Genomic DNA, 19,464 nt, shown 5'->3' with positions numbered 1-19,464 from the left:
CCGGCACCAGCACCCTCTTTACCGGCACCCTCTTTGCCAGCACCGGCACCCTCTTTACCGGCACCGGCACCCTCTTTACCGGCACCAGCACCCTCTTTTCCGGCTTCGGCACCCTCTTTTCCGGCACCAGCACCCTCTTTACCGGCACCAGCGCCAGCCTCTTTTCCTGGCTCAGCCACCTTTTCAGTCTCTGCGGGAGCGGCGGCCTCTTCACCGCTCTTCTTCTTTTGCGCCTTTTCGGGAGCACCGATGTTGATGCCATTCTTACCGCCGACCGACACGCTGCCGTCGGATCCTGTGGTGATGCCAAGGGCTCCGCCCGAATTGCTGGTGCCGGTCTTGGGGTCGACGATGATGCCCAAGTTCTTCTTGAATTTTTCTTCTGCCTCCTCCGCGGCCTTGTTGCCTTCTGCCTCGGCTACCTGACTGCCGCCAACGGTGATGTCGGCTCGGTTGAACTTTTCCTCCTTTACGACATTGCCATTCTTGCGGTCTGTAATGGTGATGGAGGCTCGACTGGCAAGGCCACCCTGCAAGATTGGTTAGAACGTAAAGCTGCTAGAAACATGACAGAACCATAGTCCGGGGATTTTGTTTCACATACACTGTAGCCTCCGAGGCTGGGCTGGAACCCTGGTAGTGATGCCGCTACGCCGGAGACGAGCACGAGGGATAATGAGATTGTGGGGATATGCATGATGTGAGATGCTGCTTGCGAAGATCACTCGATCGACGAGTGATGCTGAGCTGTGTAGACTCAGAAGAATAGAAAAGAAGAGAAAGAAAAAAGAAGGGAAAAAAGGGGGGAATGAAAGAGGAAACCTGTCCCTGGGATCAAACAAAGTTGACAAAAGGACCAAAAAAAAAAAAAAAAAGGAATAAGGCTCAGATGAGTACACTGTAAGGACTCTGAATGAAAAAAAAGAGTTCTTGGCTAAAGGGAAGGACGGGAAGGTGTCAAGATATATGTGCAGTTTCGGGAGCCTGAGAAACTTGTAAATCTAGATCTTCACCCTGTCATCCCAAGTTGTGTTCCTCTTCATACGGGACCACAGGGCCTAGACCATGGGCATCCCATAGTGATGGCGACATTGGCAGGTCAAGCGTTGACAACGTGACAGGCAACCGGGGAAAGTTGCCTGTCGCTTGAAGACGCATCAAAACGAGGACTGCATGATCCTCACATGAAAAACATCCGTGGGCTTGGCATTCAGGAAACAAGCAAAAATCCACCGCGGGATACGCCGATCCAAAGAGGGAAAAAAGCTCGGCGAGGGTTTGGGTCGGCCAGGATCGTAACGTAACGTTGATGATGCGGGGATATGGTTGAAGAAGCTTGTTTGACACTGCTTAAAAAGGGGCACAGGGCGACTGTGGTCAAAGTCTTGGCGTTGCTCCAGGCTCAAACGGGATTCAAACCGGACTTCCAGGTGCATTGCATGGCGAGTGGATGCCAAAACTAAACTAAGTCAGGGCGCCGATGATTTGATTGATGCGTGGGTGGATAGACCGCTGTCGGCGACTCGCTGAAAGTGGTTTCGACAAGGACCTTTGTTTAGACATGACCGACACTGTCGCTGAAAGAAGCCAAGAAAGGGAAACGAGAGGCAAGCCACTAGACAAGCATTACCAAGACTCTCGGCATTCTAGTTCTAATCTGGGACCCAGAAGCTTGATCACGATTGCCAAGTGTTTTTATTATTGCAAAATTTTTTGTCGAGCGTTGGTATTTCTGGCCAAACGTGACCTCATCGGTAATGTCGACGATGTCGGTGATTTCTTTCCGTGCTAATTGAACGCCGGGATACCGGTGAATCTCGTCGGGCTGTTGAAACTTTGGCGATCGCAGCGAAAATAACATGCATGACCATAGATAGATATCCTCCTGTGGGTGTCCCAATGGTGCCCATCGGCGTTGAAGTGTTGGGTTTCGTCCAAGAAAAGTTCAGGCGGAGCTACAGCAGGTAATTGACCCCCACCAAGATCACATGACCGACGGGCGCAGCCGACCATGTCACAACCTGCTGGAATGCGATGACAGCCAGCCCCCGCCACGGAAGCAACAGTTATCCAATCAATCAATCAAATCTTTCATTCCATCAATGCCCATGGGGAGACCCGCACAACCCGTTTCGCTGCCCCTGATCCACTCATTGTCAGCCAAACACAATCACCCGTGATTCTACCGCACAACAACCGACAATTCGCCTGTCTTGCTTATCTTTGCCTACCCCAGATTGCAGCCTCTGGTCGCTCAATGCGGGCGCGCAATCAGAAGCGGATATTCGGAAACAAGACCCGCGCCAGCGGTTTAGCGCGCGCCGGCTCGCATCGCTCGGTTCGCCCGTCGCTCGGGGCTCGCCGTTTCCGAGCATGTCCTCGAGCTACGCGCCGCCCTCCCACGATGGCGGTGTTGTGAATTTGGCCAGTGGCGGCAGGAGTGCCGAGGCCGACTCCTCAACGTCACAGCCGCAGCAACCACAACAACGACCACAACCGCAATTGCCGGGAGTTTCACCTCTCCATGCTATTGCGACCAGTGCGACGCAGCACCAGCAGCAATACCAAAACCACCAACGTCGAGCATCGCAACCCGAAGTCCACTCCAATCCCCGCCAGCCTGTGCAATCCCAGGGTCTCCACTCCCCAGTGACGCCCAGATATGAGTCCTCGGCGCAATCGGCTGTGGCTTCGGCGCAGCATACCCTTCAAATCCTTCAAGCTGCTAGCGCGACGTCAACCACAGCTCCCGAGACTACTCCGCTGCCAGCTATACAGGACACGGGCATTTCCCAACAGCCTCGCGAGCAGCACCACTACCCACAGTTAGCCCCAATATCGCATGGGTTTGAGCAACATCAGCATTCCTCATACCCCGCCACAAGCCCTGACGGCCAGGCTACATCAGGCTACGATGGTTTGCCATATTCACCAACAGCGCCGTCGCCCGGCAGTGCCGCTGGTCCTTCACCTCCGGCCGGGGCCACAATGCCCGCAAAGCAGACGCGCCTGCGACGGGCGTGCGATATGTGCAGCGCGCGCAAGGTCAAGGTCAGTCGTTTGGGGCATGTTCCTATATTACTGAGCCTGGTAGAACTGCGCCTTGCTAATCATCAGTTCTTTACACTTTGGCACAGTGCGATGAAGCCGGCCCGCCGTGTAAGCCGTGCAGCTCGTTGAACGTGGAGTGTACCTATAGACGAGAAATGAAACGTCGTGGACCACCCAACAAACACGCCGAAGCAGCCAGAGCCAAACGTGCCCGCCTTGAACCCAACCCAGGCTGGAACAACTCGCCGGAGACACCCTCTGTCGCTGCTCAGGCTAGTGCGAGTCCTGAAGTGTCGCAAAACTCCGTTCCTGGTATAGGGGCCCAGCAAGCCAACCAAGGACAAATACTTGATGCAGAGTCTATCGCTCCGTGGCCGGTGCTGGAGTTGCTCATTGACGACTACTATACCTACATTCATCCCTTGATACCTTTTCCTCACGAGCCTACCTTCCGCCGTGCGTTCGAGAACAGAGAGGACAAAACAAATCCAGTCTTCCTGGGCCTGCTCGCAAGCATGATAGGAAGCCTTGTCGCGTCGTTCCCACGGGTTGCACGACTGCATCTCAAATCCCAACGTGGTGCCGACCTTTTTCCTCGGGCAATCGTGATGATAGATCATTGTCGCGACGTTGCACTAAGGGCTCGGGGCCATAGATTCGCCATCAAGGAGACATACACCATCGAGGATGCCGCCACAAGTTACTTGCTTGCGATTGCCAGTGGTTACACTATGCAGTGGAAAGGCTGTCGCCGCTTTATGGCAGAAGCATTGGCGATAGTGCGGGAGCTTGGATTCCATCTTGGCAGGCGCAATCCTGTTGTTTTGGGCACAGCCGCGGATGACTATGAGATGACACAAGCGAGCCCAATCAACCATATAGAAGATCAGATGGGCAAGCGAATTTTTTGGGTTGTTATGGTGGGCGTCAGGTCCATGGTTCAGCTGGGAGCTTCAACTAGGGAAATACCATTTCCTCCCCCAACGACTGGTGAATCTTTTCCAGGATTCCCCGCCGAGGTCGACGATGAGTACATCACAGAGACTGAGATTCGGCCGCAGCCTCCTGGTACAGTCTCGCAGATAGCCGGATTCAACGCCGGTATCAGGATATACTCAACCATGAATCCGCTTGTGGCTCTTGAGTTGTCTTATGGGATTAGTAGTATTTCGTTGCGGGAACAGGAGGATCTCCTCGCCGGCTGCATTCAGGCGGCAAAACACGCCATCGACAACTTGCCGCCGGAACTTCGACTGAATATTGACCTGTCGCCTGTGCAGGATAACCCGACAGGTTCCGACAACGGCGCCTCGGCAGTCAACTTTGACTTTTCCAAGATCCAAGGAACGCACCGCGATCTTTTTGAAGATGCGCCAGGGTACCAATATTTCCCGCCGGCATACCCCAACCAGCAACCGGCTAATGACGTCAGGCATGTCATTGTGAACCAGCCTGAACGTCGCAGGTTGCTCCAATGGGAGATACAAAAGTCCAACATATATGTTTCATTACTGTCGACGCTGTCTTACTACGTAGAACGATGCTTTACGCTTCGAGATGCGCATCACTCGCGGGGAATGTATGCAAACGGAGGCTCTGACGGCACAGCCGACCAACATGCCGCAAACAGGCCCTCCACCACAGCCGACGGAGTTGAAAAACCCGACGAGTTTGCCATCGAGCGCGAGCGTATAGTGCAAAACCTGCTCGTGGTCCTCGCGTCCATCACGCAGCGCAACATGGAACCGAACGGGCCCTCCATCATCAACAAGATTCGCCAGGTCGCCTCGACGCTCCTCGCCGACGCGCCAGAACGCAAGGGCCCAGTGGCGGTCAAGTCTGAAGCGACACTGAAGCACTTTGTCGACATACTCATCAGGTTGGAGAAAACAGGTGGGCCGGGTGCCAGTGGCAGACGGCCGCCCGCTTCGGCCGAATCCTTGGATCCCCAGCTCGGCGCCGGGGTGATGACGCCGATGGACGAGGAGGAAGAGTTGAGGACGTGGGCGGATTTGCGGGAGTTTCAGCTGCGGTTTGCGCAGAACGGGGGCTTCATGGGAGGCATGTAACGCGCGAGTAGGGTTCTTGTGGCTGGTGCGGCCGGGGACTCGTCCGAAATTTGTATTAATCTATCACGAATAGCGATTCAGGATCTCTGTATTAGGATCAAGCTCGATTCCCGATCTTGGCAGGTGCAACTAGATTCTTGGAAGATTTACGCATAGCATAGGAGTTTAGGAGTTGAGGAGAGTCATGGACGTGGAGCATATCTTTAATGTGGAAGAATAATTGAATCAGACTCGAATCTAGGATGCGTAACTCTCCTTCACTTTAACAGATGCACAGGGCAAAGATTAGCCTCTCAAGCTCGACCACCCTACCGCGCAAAGGCAAGAGCCCCACATGCGGACAGGGCGCCGCGTCCGCATCACCGTCAGTGGCAGCACCTGCGCGGTCGCGCCTGACGTGCCGGCGCCGACGTTGATGGTTGCATCGGCCGTCGATACGGCGATCTGGGCGAGAGAGGTGCTAGATGGTGAAGAAGTTTGAGTCTTTCGGCCTTGTCTCTGATGGTTTCTAAAAGGCAAACTAACGTGAGAAGTATCTGGGGCTTTACCTATCCATAATGAAAGACTTGGGAAAAGAATACAATGCGTTTCTTGGTTCACTCTGGCTCGCCCCTTTTGTTATTCCAGACAGTAAGTGCTGGTACCGCGCTGGAATATTCCTTGCCGGTTTGTAAGGAACTGGAGAAGACTAAAGCCATGCCGACCGCCGCGTCGGTGACTACCGGTAGGTCGACGGGTGGACGGCGCTAGTGGTTGCTGGTGCCTAAACACACAGTCGACCAAACTCATCCTGCAACCAATTCAGCAAAGTGTTTTGGTTGGTCATTGATCAGGGCCGCCTCTCAAGCTCTAGTTCAGGCCGTAAAAAGTAAGTGGTGGCGAGATGTGTGGCGACGACCACCGGGAAGCTCTATGTTCTGTCCGAAAGCCACCACGAGCGGCCACAGCAAGAGTAAACAAAGTTCGGCATAGACCGAGTTCAAGGACAGACAGAGCAAGCAAGCAACTCGTATCCGCCGTTCAAAGGAGCGCAAGTCATCACGGTTATGGGATCAAGCATTAAAATGGAGGCATATAAAAAGTAGCGGCATCTTCAGTATCGATCTGCTGTTTGTAAATGGTGGTTTTGTCACGGGGACTTTGGACTTGATTGAAGCCAGAACGAGAAAACTGATTTGATTGGCGGCAATGCTGAGTTCATTTACCCTCGAAATGTTCAGGCCGTTCATACTTTTACTAAGGTGTAAACAGTAAGCGATAAAGATACTTGCTAACCCATAGGGTCACAAATGGGCAACTAATGTGACGACGGCCCCCTATGCCGGAAAAGGGGCAAAGGCTTAGAGAAGTTCGCAATGACAACCAACATGCGCAATTCATTGACGCACTATAGAGCAAGCCTTTTTTTCCCTGAATTTTCGTTCAATGTTGAAAAACAACAAATAGGGCATGCAAGCAAAAACAGAAATGAAGCGCCGAAAACATCTCTCTTTTGCCAAGACAAAAAAACAAAAACAATTCCGTCAAAAATAGAAAAGGTTTTGGGCGTGGCAAGACTCGAACTTGCGTTTCTTCGGCCACAACGAAGTGTACTAACCCCTATACGACACACCCCTGTATGAAAAGAATATTCAATTAAAACATTATAGACCTAGCACAGCCGCGCGCATTTCCCTTTGTGATTCTTGCCAGTACGATTCTTTTCACCCGACTAATTCTGCTGCTACTACGACCCTCTGAAATGCATTCCAACAATCACATTGCCACAAAATCTAAGAAATCTTTACAAGCCAACCATCATCCTGCACCATCCTGTCGGCGCTGGTTCCACCCCAGAAGAACACACCCTTTTCGTCCAGACAGGCCGCGGCACCGAAAAACGCAACTGGCCCCGGGTGCGCCTTGCCTTCATGGCCGACCATTTCGTTGGGGAGAACCTCGACCTCTGACCACGTCATGGCGCCTGAGTTGACGCCGGGGATCCTGTCGCGGATCGCATCCTTGATTGTCGAGGCGGTGAAGCCCTCCGACGGCAGCTGCAGACTCCAAATGTCCGAGTAGAGCGGCTTGTCGTGCTCGGGCAGCATCGATGGCTGCCTCGGGTTGCTGTTACTGCTGCTTATGATGGAGGGGCCGACGTCTCCGGCCACCGAAGTCGCCGCCTTCTCCGTACTGCCAAACATGTACACCAGGTACCGCCTGCCGAAGCCCGTGGCCACAGGGACGAGTGCGCCGCCGATCCGGATGCGGGGTCCGGGAGTCAGAGGGTTCGCGGGGAAGTCGACCGTCTCCCAGGACAGCGGCTTCTCGCGATCTTCAGACGAGTGGCCCAGCTTGAGGAAGTGGACCGATCCTCCGAGCTCGCCGTCTCCAGACGAGACCGAAAAGAGTGTCCCGTTGGTGTATGCCACATTCGAGGCGAGCGAGGCGACCGGCGCGGAGGGCAGCTCCGTCCACGTAAGCGAATTAAAGTCGTACATCCACGTCTCCGCCGAGGGTCCCGTCTCGGTGTGACCGCCATGCAGGATGAGTATGTCCTGCGTCTGGTCGACAAAGATGGCGTGATCCCAGCGAGAAGCAAACGTGGCGCCGATCTGCACCGTTGCGTTGATGCGCGCCCACTTCAGGCTGCCCGAGTCCCAAAGCCAGATCGTGGCGGGGTTCTCGGTGCCATTGTCGGCGGCTGAGGTGGCCGTGCCCGAGGCATCGAGACCGCCATGGATCAGAACGTAGTCTCCCCGGGCGGCTGCGGCGTGGCGGGTTCTCGGCGCCGGCAGCAAAGTCTCGCCTGTGGTGGCGTCCTTGAGCGGGAAGGCTGGGTAGCGGCTGTATTTCTGGGCGTTGTATCTCTGGGGCTCGGAGACCTTGACGTAGCCGTCGGGATTTGCAGGGGTGGAGTCGGACTCTATGGTAGACAGAGCAACCGTGTGCACATCTGTGTTGCATAGTTGGCCGCTGGCCAGCTGGCCGCCAAAGATAAAGGCTCGGTTGCCGATGCAGGTGACTGTATGGTGAGTCCTCCCCAGATCAGATTGTCTGTTAGGGAAGCCAGTAAAACCTTTTGTTAGCACTTGTTAAAGAGGGGTTTTTATTCTTTGGGAAACCTACACGGCATGATCATCTACCGGGATGGTGATTTGGTTGAGGGAAGCTCTGAGCGGCTGCGTGGGCTTGGCAACGGCGACTGCAGCACCAGCCTCTACGCCCGTCATGATGACCTGCTCGGCCGCGAGGGCTCCCGCTGCAACTTCGGCCATTATTTTCTTTGTGGTTGCTTTTTTTTTCCTGATATTCGCTCGCAATTGATCGAATTGCAGCTCAGAACAGGCAAGGAATTAACTGATTTTTTTCAATCCTGAAAATATCTGGGAAAGGGATCATCACGCAAAAGAGCAAACAAAGCTGTCAGCCATGGAGCAGGCGATGACGTAGATGGATCAGTGGGTTCTTGCCGCAAATGGAAACCAACGTGCCGCTCACGTGACACCCCTGAGCATATCATTTCTGTTTTTTCTTTTTTTTCCCCTTTTTTCGGAGACATGTAATCCAAAGGAATGTAGTCAAGCCAAATGAATTTTCGTTGCTAACCTGTCAGATGAGACAACACATGCCTTCATTGCAGCCACAGTTGGATTTATGATCTATTTTATTTATTGTCATGTCAACTATCATATGTATGTTGCCGACATGGACCATGGTCCCTATGAGCCAACACCTTTTTAGGGAGGGGAGAATATAATAACATAAGCCGCTTATAAAAGCGCATCTATATCTTTTGAAACAACTTGATGCCGCCATACTTTGATCTTGCCGCAAAGTAGAAAACGACACTGGCAGCCATGGTCAGCCCGCAAAACAGCTGCAGACCAATGTACTGCCCTCCCTGGGAGTTGACTATGGCGCCTGCGATGGGCGACCCGGTAAGGGCGCCAAAGGACTGTACGGCAAACGCCAGGCCGGTCCGGACACCGATCTGACGAATGTCGGAGATCTGGGCGATGAGCGTGGGAGCCATGCCGATAAACCCGCCCGACACGAAGCCAAAGACGACGGCGAAGCCGATGAGGGCCCCCGTCGTGGTCCCCGGGATCCAGAGCGCGAGGGTGAAGACGGCTGACAGGCCCGTGATGATGATCATCATGTTGTAGCGGCCAAACTTGTCGGCGGCGATTCCGGGCAGGATCCGGCCAAAGATGGACACGGCGTTGATGATGGGCAGCAGGTATTCTGCCAGGTTGGGGTCCATGCCCGCCTTGACCGCCTGCAGGATGATGAAGTTGAAGGGGAGGAACATGCCCCAGAAGAAGAGGAAGTTGGCCGCCAGGGTCAACACGTAGACGGGGTCCTTGAACGCGTCGGTGTACTCGGCCAGCACAAGAGGCTTGGCCTTGGGGGGTAGGCGGGACTTGACGGTCACCGCCGAGACGGTCAGCAGGGCGAGGAAGATGAAGGCGACGATGCGGATGGTCCAGCCGAAACCGATGCGGGGGATGAGATGGTTCATCATGATGGGCAGGACGACGCCTCCGAGCGAGGAGCCGGCGGCGGTGATGCCGAACGCGGCGGCCCTGCGCTTGAAGAACCATCCCACGAGCGTCGGGAGCACCGAGTTGAAGATTGCGCTGGAGCCGATGGCGCTGACGATGCTCTGCGCCAGAAAGAATTGATAGTACTCGGTGCAGAGGCTCGTCATCATCAGGCCAAAGACGTAGACCAGCGTGCCGCCGATGATGAGCCACCGCGGGCCGTACGAGTCGTACATCCTGCCGAAGACGATGCCGCCAAACACCATGCCAAAGACCTGCGTCGCCGTGATCCAGGCGACCGTGGACTGACCATACGACGCCAAGGGGCCCCGGACGTAGTATGTCTGGAACACGCCTATGCAGTTGACCAGACCAAAGGTGCAGAACAGTGCACAGAATCCGCCAAAGACGACCAACCAGGCCTCGAGACCTCCGTCAGGGAAGTCGGAGGGATGGAACCCGGAGCCAGGGGCAGGGCCCGTGGGCGGTGCAGATGGGACAGGGGCGTTATCACTGCCGCTGACATTGCCCTTTTCGGCGTCGACATTTCCACCGGTGCTCTGCATGGTTTCTTTCAAAGAGGTCGATGATGGGTTCGTGTGTTGGCTCGGCACGGCGGAAGAGCTCGAAGTCTCCACGCCCTTTTCGTGGTTGAAAGTTGCTTGCAACTTCTCGGTCCCTGGGCCTGACATGGTGGCGAGTAGACTCCAAGCTATATTAGTAAAGGTAAGGCTGCTTGTTTATTTGTTTGTTTGTTTGTTTGTTTGGCTTCGTTTAGGTCGGCAATAAATTGGATTCGTGTATGGCCAACGCAGTGTACGAAGATAATCGAATGAACAGCTGCTTGGCCTGCTTGTCTATGACGACAGCTGCCCCAAACTTATATGTTTGTTTAAAGACAGGATGAAGGATGGAATGCTTTTCGTCGCAGCTAGAATGAAGGAACCAAAAAGAGTCTAGCCGGTATTATAAATCCTTTCTATAGGTATTGAAACGCTGACAGGGCTAACAAAAAAATGTGGTGATGGAGAGCAAGTTTGATTGACGGGCTTATGCCGAGTTGGTACCAAAGTGACCACCGATGGTAGTCATAGTTGTGGCCGGGTTGGTACACCTAGCAGAAGCCCCTTGGTAAGAAANCGATTTAGAAAAAGAAAAAAGAGAGGGAGAAAAATAAGGTAAGAGATATTACTCGGGCCCGACGAGTCCTTGGATTTGATGTTGGGACAAGAAGCAGATGAGAGGGGGGACCCAATCCTGTCAAGTTAGGTTCCCGACGATGTTCCAGTGCGTGCCGCTTGGGCTGTGCAGACTTGCGGCAGAGGTGCTTGCCCGCTGCTAACTTAGTACACAAACGGGTCTGGGTACCTCCAGTTCACCTGTGCTGTGCGGAGCTGGGCTGCCGTAACTCTCTTCAGATTGGGTGCCGCAGTGGGCCGCAACATGCAGATTCAGGGTTGGCAGGTGACTGCCACTGGCAAAGGAGTGGCATGAGAGCCCGCTTCTTGTGGCGGGTCGGCAACCAGCCTGACCTTCTCTAACAATTTAAGGACGGGACCACGGCCAGCAACAAGCTACCTTGCCGGTCTGCCTGCCTGCCTGCCTGCCTCCCTGCCGCGCCAGGCGCACGATTACGCTAATTGTTATGCTGTCTGTTGGATCTGTCTTTTGTTTCTGGGCATTGATGTCCTTGAAGGGTTTCTCATGGGTAGGTTTGATGTATCAGGGAAAGCCGAGTCGGACAGCCAAAACCAGCAGCTACCCGTGTCATTTCTCGGTAATTGGTAGAGAGATGATCCTCAGGGAAATTTTGGCAGCGGGAGACGAGGCCGGCAAGGGGTTGCTGACCCATGGATTGAATTGACCTGTACCATATTCATTTGGCTGCCTTGTTACACAACCGATTCTAGACGAGTTGGCGCCTGGGATGGACCCTTGTCAATGGTCTGTACCTGGCCGGCTCATCGTCTCGCAGTACAGTAAATGGGCGCCACACCATACTGCTAGGATGGACGATTTGGAACGAAAGGGGTGAGACAAAAAAAAAAAAAAAAAAAAAAAAGACACCAGAATCCTAAACTCAATACTCAAAACCAACATCGTCTGGTCGGGCTGGAGCCCCAGATAGCCCCTGATGAGTCAGTTGATAGACTCCACATATTGGAGATCAACGTCGTTGTTGTTTTTCGCGAATTGATCAGATTAATATCCGATTTAGTGATGGTAAGGCTTAGTTTCTTTGTCCAAGTCCGAGAACCTTGGTGCCCAATGCCTGAAATGAAGCTTTAGTCTAATCTACAGTAGTCTGAGCAATAACGTCGCTGCCTAAATACCTAGGCATCTCAGCCAAGGTGAAAATCCGAGGACTTACGCACCTTGAGGTGCGTAATTTGTCACCCAAGAAACTTTTTTTTTTTTTTTTTCTGCTCCGTATCCTATCATGGTTGCTGCCATTTGATTCGGACTCGCAGACCTTGACGAAGCACATTGAATTAATGGGAAAGGAATGCATTCGATTCGCATTTATCCCTTCTACATCCATCGAATCTCGACTAAGCATGGCCTCTTTCGTGGTCTGCATGGTATTTTCCCCCGTATAACAGAGTGGCGCAGTTGACCATTCAAATGTTCTCAGAAATCCCAAGCTCTTACCAATATCATCAACAATTTAATATTGATTTTTAATCTCACATCCAACACCGAGGGGAGTAATCGGAGTTAAGCTGCACACCGCTGCTAGATAGATTTTCAATGGGCAATCACGGGGAACTACCAGTCAAGCGACTCTTACCCCTGCTCAAGCTACAAGAAGATAATGTCCGAGGCCGAAAAGCAGAAAAATCCCGGTATTCGCGACCCAATTCCCCGAGAGCCGTTCTTGAGTTTATAAAACATCAAAACATCACTGTGCGCTTTTCGTGAACCAGGGCTCATAGGGTACCACACATTTGGCGAAAAATGAACAGAGCCCTCCGTTTTTGGTACTGCGTTTGCTGCACCAGTACGGCAGCCTGCATCTTCCCCTCCCAACATCCTCAAAGACCGTATGTCTTGCTTGCTTCTTTATTGAGGGGGTGACACTCTGCCGTGACGGGGAAACGTCAACTAGGAAGTGAGGGCCGTTCACGACGTATCTAGTCTCCGCAGCCTTGCAGTTTGGAGAGAGGGTTGAACTTCCATAGGCGGTGGAGGAAGCTTACAAATACGAAATATGCGCTAAAATACCACGTGGACAAGGGAACAGGCCAACAGGATCCTCCAGCGCATCTCGTCTGACTGACTACCTTGGTGTGTTTTTGCCCCGACAAACAAATTGCTACTACGTTCACGACTCTATGGATTGGGTGTGATAAACTATGTAACAAAGGATACCGGGTTGATGGATGTGCGTGGACGTCTTGGGAGAAACTTGCAGCAGCAGCCCGGCCGGCAATACAACCGCTGGCTAGAAAGGTGGTTAATTCTCGTAACAACATAAATTTTTTCTGCCACTATTGCTGAGTTTACTCCTCCATAGCCTATATTGAGTCGTCGCGTTCGTCTTTGGCACCTAAAGCTTACCAATTTTTCATCATGCCGCCATCACGCACTACTGTAGTCTATTCTAGTGTTCATTTCCAGACTTGTTCTTTAGCTCGGATGAACTCAATGGCAACGCAAGCCCACTTGCCCCATCAGGGATAAGGGCGACCTTGTCACGGACTTTATTGGTTGGTCTGCCTATGGAAATCATCCCATCTCAGCTGCTACTGACTCAAATCTTGCTGTAATTTCTATTAGAGTTGGTCTAGATTTGTTCCAGAACAAAGTGTTGTGACCGAATTCCCTTGAACCAACCCACCAACCTGCGTCTAGTAGACGTAAAAGTTGGTTTCGGTCGGATCCCTCTCCTTCATCTTCTTATTCTGCCTCTTCAACGCCAGCTTGAGAGACCAAGCCAGCGCCACGCAGCCCGCCGAAAAAGCGATACTCGCCAGCCAGGGCGGGATGTACCGCGGTGCAAACTGCTTGTCCCAGATGTACGGCATGTAGATGGAAGACATGTTGCCCAGCGAGTTGGCGATGGCCAGGGAAACCGACTTCTTCTCGTTGGTCTGTCCGAGCGTCGAGGATACCCAGCCGAGGATGATGTTGTTGATACCAAACGTGAAGCCCACAAACAGAAAGATGCCCACCATCCGGGCCGGGACGTTGAAGGTCGCGACTGGTAGTACGAAGCCGATGATGACGATGGACTTGCACACGGTTATGTGCCACGTCCGCTCGTTGAAGTGACCCGAGGTCTTGCCCATGACCACGGCCATGACGGCCGCGAAGAGATACGGCGGGAACGTCAGCACCAAGCTCATGATCCTGTCCTCCACCAACGTCTGCAGCACCGTCGGCAGAAAGTTCTGGAAGCTGATGGACGACAGGTGAAAGTTGTACATGAGCACGAGGACCCAGGTCCGCCAGTCCGCGGCGGCCTGCTTCAGCCCGAGCCACACGCTCGTGCCCTCGGCCAGGTCCGTCGTGTCCATGCAGATCCTCGCGTGCGCCAGCTGCTTCTCCCGCTCGCTCAGCCACCTCGTCGTGAGCGGGTGGTCGGGCAGCATGAAGAAGGCCATGATGGCCACCACGATGCTCAGCGCGCCCTGGATGATGAACAGCCACTGCCAGCCCGCGAGGCCGCGGGCGCCGCCCAGCCCCGAGAAGACCCCGGCCGCGATGAGCGGCGACACGGCGCTGGCTAGCATGTTGGCCGTGAAGAACCACGACATGCGCACGGCGATCTCCTTGCGCGTGTAGAACATGCTGATGACGTACAGGGCGCCGGGGTAGAACGGCGCCTCGGTCACGCCCAGGAGGAAGCGGAAGGCCACCATGGTGGAGTAATCGTGTGCCAGGTATGTGAGCAGGCTGATGATGGACCAGGCGAGGCAGAAGCCCGCCATGTACCACGAGGGCTTGACTCTGGTGAGGATCATGTTGGAGGGGATCTGAAAGGCGATGTAGCTTTTTTGTTTTTTATTTTTTGTCAGTATTCGTCTTGTGGCAGTATTTGATATGTATGGTATTACAGCCCAGCTGCAACCACTAACCCAACAAACAGAATCGACACGCATGTGTTGTACTCGGTGCCCACCAGATTAAGCCTCTTCTCGAGGTCGTCGAGTCGAGCATTCACCAAGGCGTTGCGGTCGAGGTAGTTGAAGAGATACATGAGCCAGAGGATAGGCTGGTTGGGACGGGGACAGATCAGTCTCAGAACACGCCTGTAAACTTGTCCCTCAAAGGGAACGGGTTTCCTCACAAGAATATGCCAATCCAGCTTCTTGACCAAGGCGATTTCTCTCGGATCCGTCTTGGTGTGCGAGCCAAACTGGTCGACCTTGTCCACCATAGGGCCATTTTTCAAAATTCCCTCCTCATTGGTATGTGAGCGGCCGATTTGTTCTTCTTCAATCCGAATGTCATTGCCAGCGTCCCTGCCTGTGGATACTATTGGTTGTGTGGTCGCCATGACGGCGGCTAATATCAGTCAGAGAGGCTCTTCCCTGTTGCTATGCCCAGAGGCTAGAATGAGTGCCTCTTATTATCACCCTATATGGAATGAGGTTTTTTTTTCAAGACACCTGGGTGCCAAAAGAACGAATTTCGAGAGGAAAAGGAAACTTATGGGGGAGGTGGGAGCTCCCCTTTTCTACTCTTTTTCCCCCCCTTTCTATCCACTTAGCATTCACTTACATGCTACCCCCGCGAAAGTAAAAGAGATCCCGAGCTTGGTGCTATCGCGACGGTTGTTACTCGGGCTATTTCATATCCTTGGTTGCAGCTTCTCCGCACGCCATGGAATCACCAAGACCTTTTTGACATGCCGCCGAGCCGTGCTGGTCTTGGGGTAGGAGTGGGTGTGTGAACGTGTGTTTAAATGAGCGGTGTCGTTACAGCACAGCCATTGATGGAGGTGATTGTTTAACATGGATTATCATCATGTTGCATGCCAGTGGCATTCGCCATAGGGTTCAGTCTCCCTTTTTTTTTCTTTTATTTATTTACTTTGCTCTGTGAAGGTCTATCAGAGGATGGCATTGAAACCATGCCAAGTAAAGCAATTCCATTCTTTGCTCAGGGATGTGGGGATAACCTCTTGCATCTTGGGACTTGCTGAGATCCTGGGGTAAAGAGAGCATGTCCACGGGTATTTTTTAATGACTCGATGGGGTTAATCTTTACTGCAGCCTTGGCGCAATTCCTCAAACTTAAAAGCCAATAAGGGCTGAGGCCAAGGCTTGGTATTCACACTTCTCCCGTTCCTTGGTCAGTATTTGCTGGCGTGGTACTCTGATCAACTCCGTCCTCGGAGCAAACATCTACTGGTATTCCTGTAACCAGGGTGCTTGTGCTTGTGTTCGGGGCTGGAAGCTTTGCCAACGAGACCGTTTTAGAGCTTAATTCTTGAATCGCCGCTAGTAACGTCACGTAGTTCATGGTGGGATCTCCTACGGACTGTTATAGTTGCACTAGACTAAATGCCAAAATCTTGGGCAGTCTTAGCTAGTTCCTAAATCCCGGCGGCTTTGAAAGTGTGGTAAGTTGACTTCGGTTTGCTTGAGAACAACCGATATCTGCTGCTTTCCTCCGTATATTCATGCTCATGAACACCAAAAACAAAATCACTTGTTCCGACTTGTCTGGTCTTAAGTAAACTCTACTCTGTGAGTTCCTCATATTGGTGAGAACTATGGCGCTCGATCAGCAAAGCCTATGTATATAAAGTTTTTGGAGGGTTTGCAGAGGCTACAAAGCCTATTGCCATACAATGAATAGTCCTGTGAAGATTTGGGAGTCGAGAAATAACGTATGCAAAATGCTATGAACTTGGCTTCTGATTGGTCTCGGTTGATATCCCGGCGTTTATTTCATGTTCAAAAGCGAGGAACATGCGGGGGCACGTCGTGTGCAGCAGCGGTAGAGCTTCAGCCATCAGCTTCCATCTCGCAAGCTAATGCCGGTTAATTTGTTGTCCTGCATCAGCTGCTCGAAGGCTGAGCTTGCATTTCTAATCCTAGTAACTCGGCCACCTGGATCTGTCACAGTCAAGGCCCTTGTTTAGCCTATGTACAGTCGTCAAGACGGTACACCAGAACAGACGCTGAGAATATCATCGACTCGAATCTGCTTACGTCCCATTGCTGCAGAGGGTGGATTGTTTTCAAGGTAGGATCGCAGCTTCGTGGATGTGACCGTCAGACGGAATGCCTTTCTTCTCTGTTAGAGGACGCATTGCGATCACACAATCCGGTCGACAAGCATAACCATTGCATCTGCATCTCTCAACAGTATGCGCGATGTTTTTGGTTCGATTCTGTCCCGTGACCGGGGTAAAGCTCATCTGACCGAGAAACCACCGACAGCAAACGATGCCTTACTTTTACTGATCGTGCCGGCCAGCTTATGCCTCCGACCGCACTTCACAGTGTCTAGGGAAAACGAGGAGGAATGCTTAGGGAAAGAGACTGAAGCGAAATGAGGTTTTGTTATGGCCTCAGATGAAAACTACTGGGACAATGTCAACAAAAGAAATGTACATATACAAGAAAGACGAAAACTCAAACCAAAAGGAACCGGACGCCACCGCTATTTTTAAACACCTTTCAAGTCTAAACCCCAGAAATTCCATGTCCGTGCTGCAGCTGCGGCGGCTGCTCCCATCTCCTATCCAGATGGCGAACATGCCTCTTGTCATGGGACACCGCCGACGCCTCTCGCCTCCGTACCCTTTGAGCCCTCTCACCCCTGCGCCAGTTGCTGTGTTTCGTCATGCCGATTATGTCAACGCTGAATAGACCCGTGCCCTCCGGATCGCCCTGCTTCTTCTTGCCACCGTGCGGAGCGGCAAAGGGTGCATCTAGCGAGTCGTGATCCTCAAGCACAACCTCTCGATCGCCGTTACGCGTGGGCTTGCCTCGTTGCTTCCCGCCCAGTAGTGTGTCATCGTGGTCTTCGAGCGTGACCGGGGTGTCTTTCCCAATCACCGCCGCGCCCGGCCGCTTCTTGCTGTGGGAACCCTTTTGTGGGCTGGGAGGTGAGCCTCTGCCCTTTGGTTTGTCAGGATGGCCGAAGGGCATTTGGTCATGGTCGTCATCGTCCATCATGCCACCTGGCTTCCCTGGGATACCTCGAGGGGAACCACCACGCGGACCATCAATGCGAGGTGGGCCGACTACAATCACTGGCGTCAAAATGATAGATCCTCCATCGTCGGGAGGACCAGGTGGTGCACCTTTTAGCTTTGGGGCGACTGGGCCTCGCAAGAGAGGATCCATCATAGCTTCATCCCCGTCCAAATCTACCATTGGTTGAGTGGCGGATTTCGGTGTAGGTTCAAGTGGACCACCTCGGACTGGATTGATCTTGATGTCTGCAGGGAGTGTATTGCCAAGTCCTGGAGGAGGCAGTTTATTGTCGAGTCCAAGAAGAGGTAGCTTGTTGTCAGTTTCAGCAGAGGGCAGTTTGGGAATAGACTCAGTAGGAGCAAGTTTGTTGTCGAGCCCGAGAGGAGGCAGCTTGTTGTCGATTCGAGCAGAAGACGGTTTGGGAACAGACCCAGAAGGAGGAAGTTTGTTGCCAGGTAGAGAATTGGACGGCTTAGAATTCGGTTGTGGATTGATGGGGCTCACGTCTTGGGGGAGCTCCGGCTTCCAGGAGCCAGGTAGACCTTGTGGGATACCATCAAGGCCAACTTTACCCGCGTCTGTAGGAGGCGGCTGTGTAGGTCCATTGGCAGCTCCAACTGCAGGCTTCCCCAAAGGAGTGCTAGCACCGTAATTATCTCCTCCTCCGGGTTTTGGAGGGTCACCAGGTTTAGACCCTGGTTTGGCTGAAGTGCCAGTCGGCCCATTCTGGGACGGCTGTGTAGGCCCATTGGCACCTCCAACTGCAGGCTTCACCAAAGGAGTGCTAGCACCGTAATTATCTCCTCCTTCGGGTTTTGGAGGGTCACCGGGTTTAGACCCTGGTTTGGCTGAATTGCCAGTCGGCCCATTCTGGGGTGGCTGTGTTGGTGAGGTCTTGGTGCCCGTAGAGGTAGGTCCAGGATTTGTGGGCGTTGATGAAGAAGAGCTGCTTGATGATGTAGACGACGTAGAGGTGGAGCTAGAGCTTGTGCTCGTGCTCGTGCTCGTGCTCGATGTGCTGTTTGAGGATGTGTTGGTTGAGGTTGGCCCGGGGGGTCCGCCGGCGCCTCCAGGCTTCAGATCTGGTGTTGGCGTGATTGTAGGCGGCGTCTGTGAGCCTGAGGAAGTACTTGTAGACGTCGATGTAGATGTAGACGTTGTGGTACTGTTTCTCACCGCCCCTAGAGTTGGAGTCCGCGTCGCTGAGCCTGAGGAGCTCGTGGTATTTGACCACTTTGGAGTAGTCATCCCTGGACCAGCGGGTAGTGTCCCTGAGCCGCCGGGCTTTTTGTTTTTCCATTCGGCCTGCGCTTCAGGACTGAGCTTCTCCCAGTCCTTATCGATGAGCTCCTCCACCTGACGGTCATTAGCACCGGGGCTTGCCCTCTTGATGCGCTCCCTGTTCGCGTCCGCGTAGTTGAGAAACGCAGGTGTGCCCACAATCACAAAGCCACCATTCGTCGGCGCATCGAGGATTACTCGCTTCATTTTGACTCCATGTTCTGGCTTGATGTACCTGGGTTTCAAAGGCACTGTCAGTGCAAATGACAGGACCGAGCAGGCCAACAAGGCGACGGCTTCGAGCCGCATTTTTGCCCTTTGTGGAAGTTGTCAAATAGGGCTTTCTGAGTTTGGATTCCCTTTTATTGTAAAAAGCTT

At 53.0% G+C, this 19,464-nt stretch overlaps 5 protein-coding genes across 5 annotated transcripts in view; 1 reads left to right on the top strand and 4 right to left on the bottom strand.

Annotated features, from left to right (window-relative positions):
- The window catches only part of PpBr36_06562 (uncharacterized protein), a gene marked incomplete at both ends in the record, with an annotated part of 4,137 nt that extends 3,440 nt beyond the window's left edge, over positions 1–697 (bottom strand). The window contains 2 exons of the mRNA XM_029893707.1: positions 8–530; positions 605–697. Of these exons, the coding sequence (XP_029746426.1) occupies positions 8–530; positions 605–697 (616 nt within the window). The remainder of the gene's footprint in view (positions 1–7; positions 531–604) is intronic.
- Positions 698–2,373: 1,676 nt separating this feature from the next.
- PpBr36_06561 (uncharacterized protein) lies at positions 2,374–5,120 on the top strand (the record flags this gene model as incomplete). Its single annotated transcript, XM_029893706.1, has 2 exons — positions 2,374–3,051; positions 3,138–5,120. 2 exons carry the CDS (start codon positions 2,374–2,376, stop codon positions 5,118–5,120), a joined length of 2,661 nt encoding a protein of 886 aa, XP_029746191.1.
- Positions 5,121–6,892: 1,772 nt separating this feature from the next.
- PpBr36_06560 (uncharacterized protein) lies at positions 6,893–10,338 on the bottom strand (the record flags this gene model as incomplete). The annotated part of the gene is made up of 2 exons (XM_029893705.1): positions 6,893–8,156; positions 8,921–10,338. 2 exons carry the CDS (start codon positions 10,336–10,338, stop codon positions 6,893–6,895), a joined length of 2,682 nt encoding a protein of 893 aa, XP_029745419.1.
- A 3,159-nt stretch (positions 10,339–13,497) lies between these two features.
- PpBr36_06559 (uncharacterized protein) lies at positions 13,498–15,149 on the bottom strand (the record flags this gene model as incomplete). Its single annotated transcript, XM_029893704.1, has 2 exons — positions 13,498–14,641; positions 14,728–15,149. The coding sequence occupies 2 exons, from the start codon at positions 15,147–15,149 to the stop codon at positions 13,498–13,500; spliced, it is 1,566 nt and encodes a 521-aa protein (XP_029746163.1).
- A 2,140-nt stretch (positions 15,150–17,289) lies between these two features.
- On the bottom strand, positions 17,290–19,395 carry PpBr36_06558 (uncharacterized protein; the record flags this gene model as incomplete). The annotated part of the gene is made up of 1 exon (XM_029893703.1): positions 17,290–19,395. One exon carries the CDS (start codon positions 19,393–19,395, stop codon positions 17,290–17,292), a length of 2,106 nt encoding a protein of 701 aa, XP_029746162.1.
- Positions 19,396–19,464: the final 69 nt, after the last annotated feature.

The sequence above is a fragment of the Pyricularia pennisetigena genome, assembly GCF_004337985.1.
Source record: "Pyricularia pennisetigena strain Br36 chromosome 4 map unlocalized Pyricularia_pennisetigena_Br36_Scf_6, whole genome shotgun sequence".
NCBI classification, from domain to species: domain Eukaryota; kingdom Fungi; phylum Ascomycota; class Sordariomycetes; order Magnaporthales; family Pyriculariaceae; genus Pyricularia; species Pyricularia pennisetigena.
The sequence above is the reverse complement of the archived record's forward strand: the minus strand, read 5'-3'. Positions and strand labels throughout refer to the sequence as shown.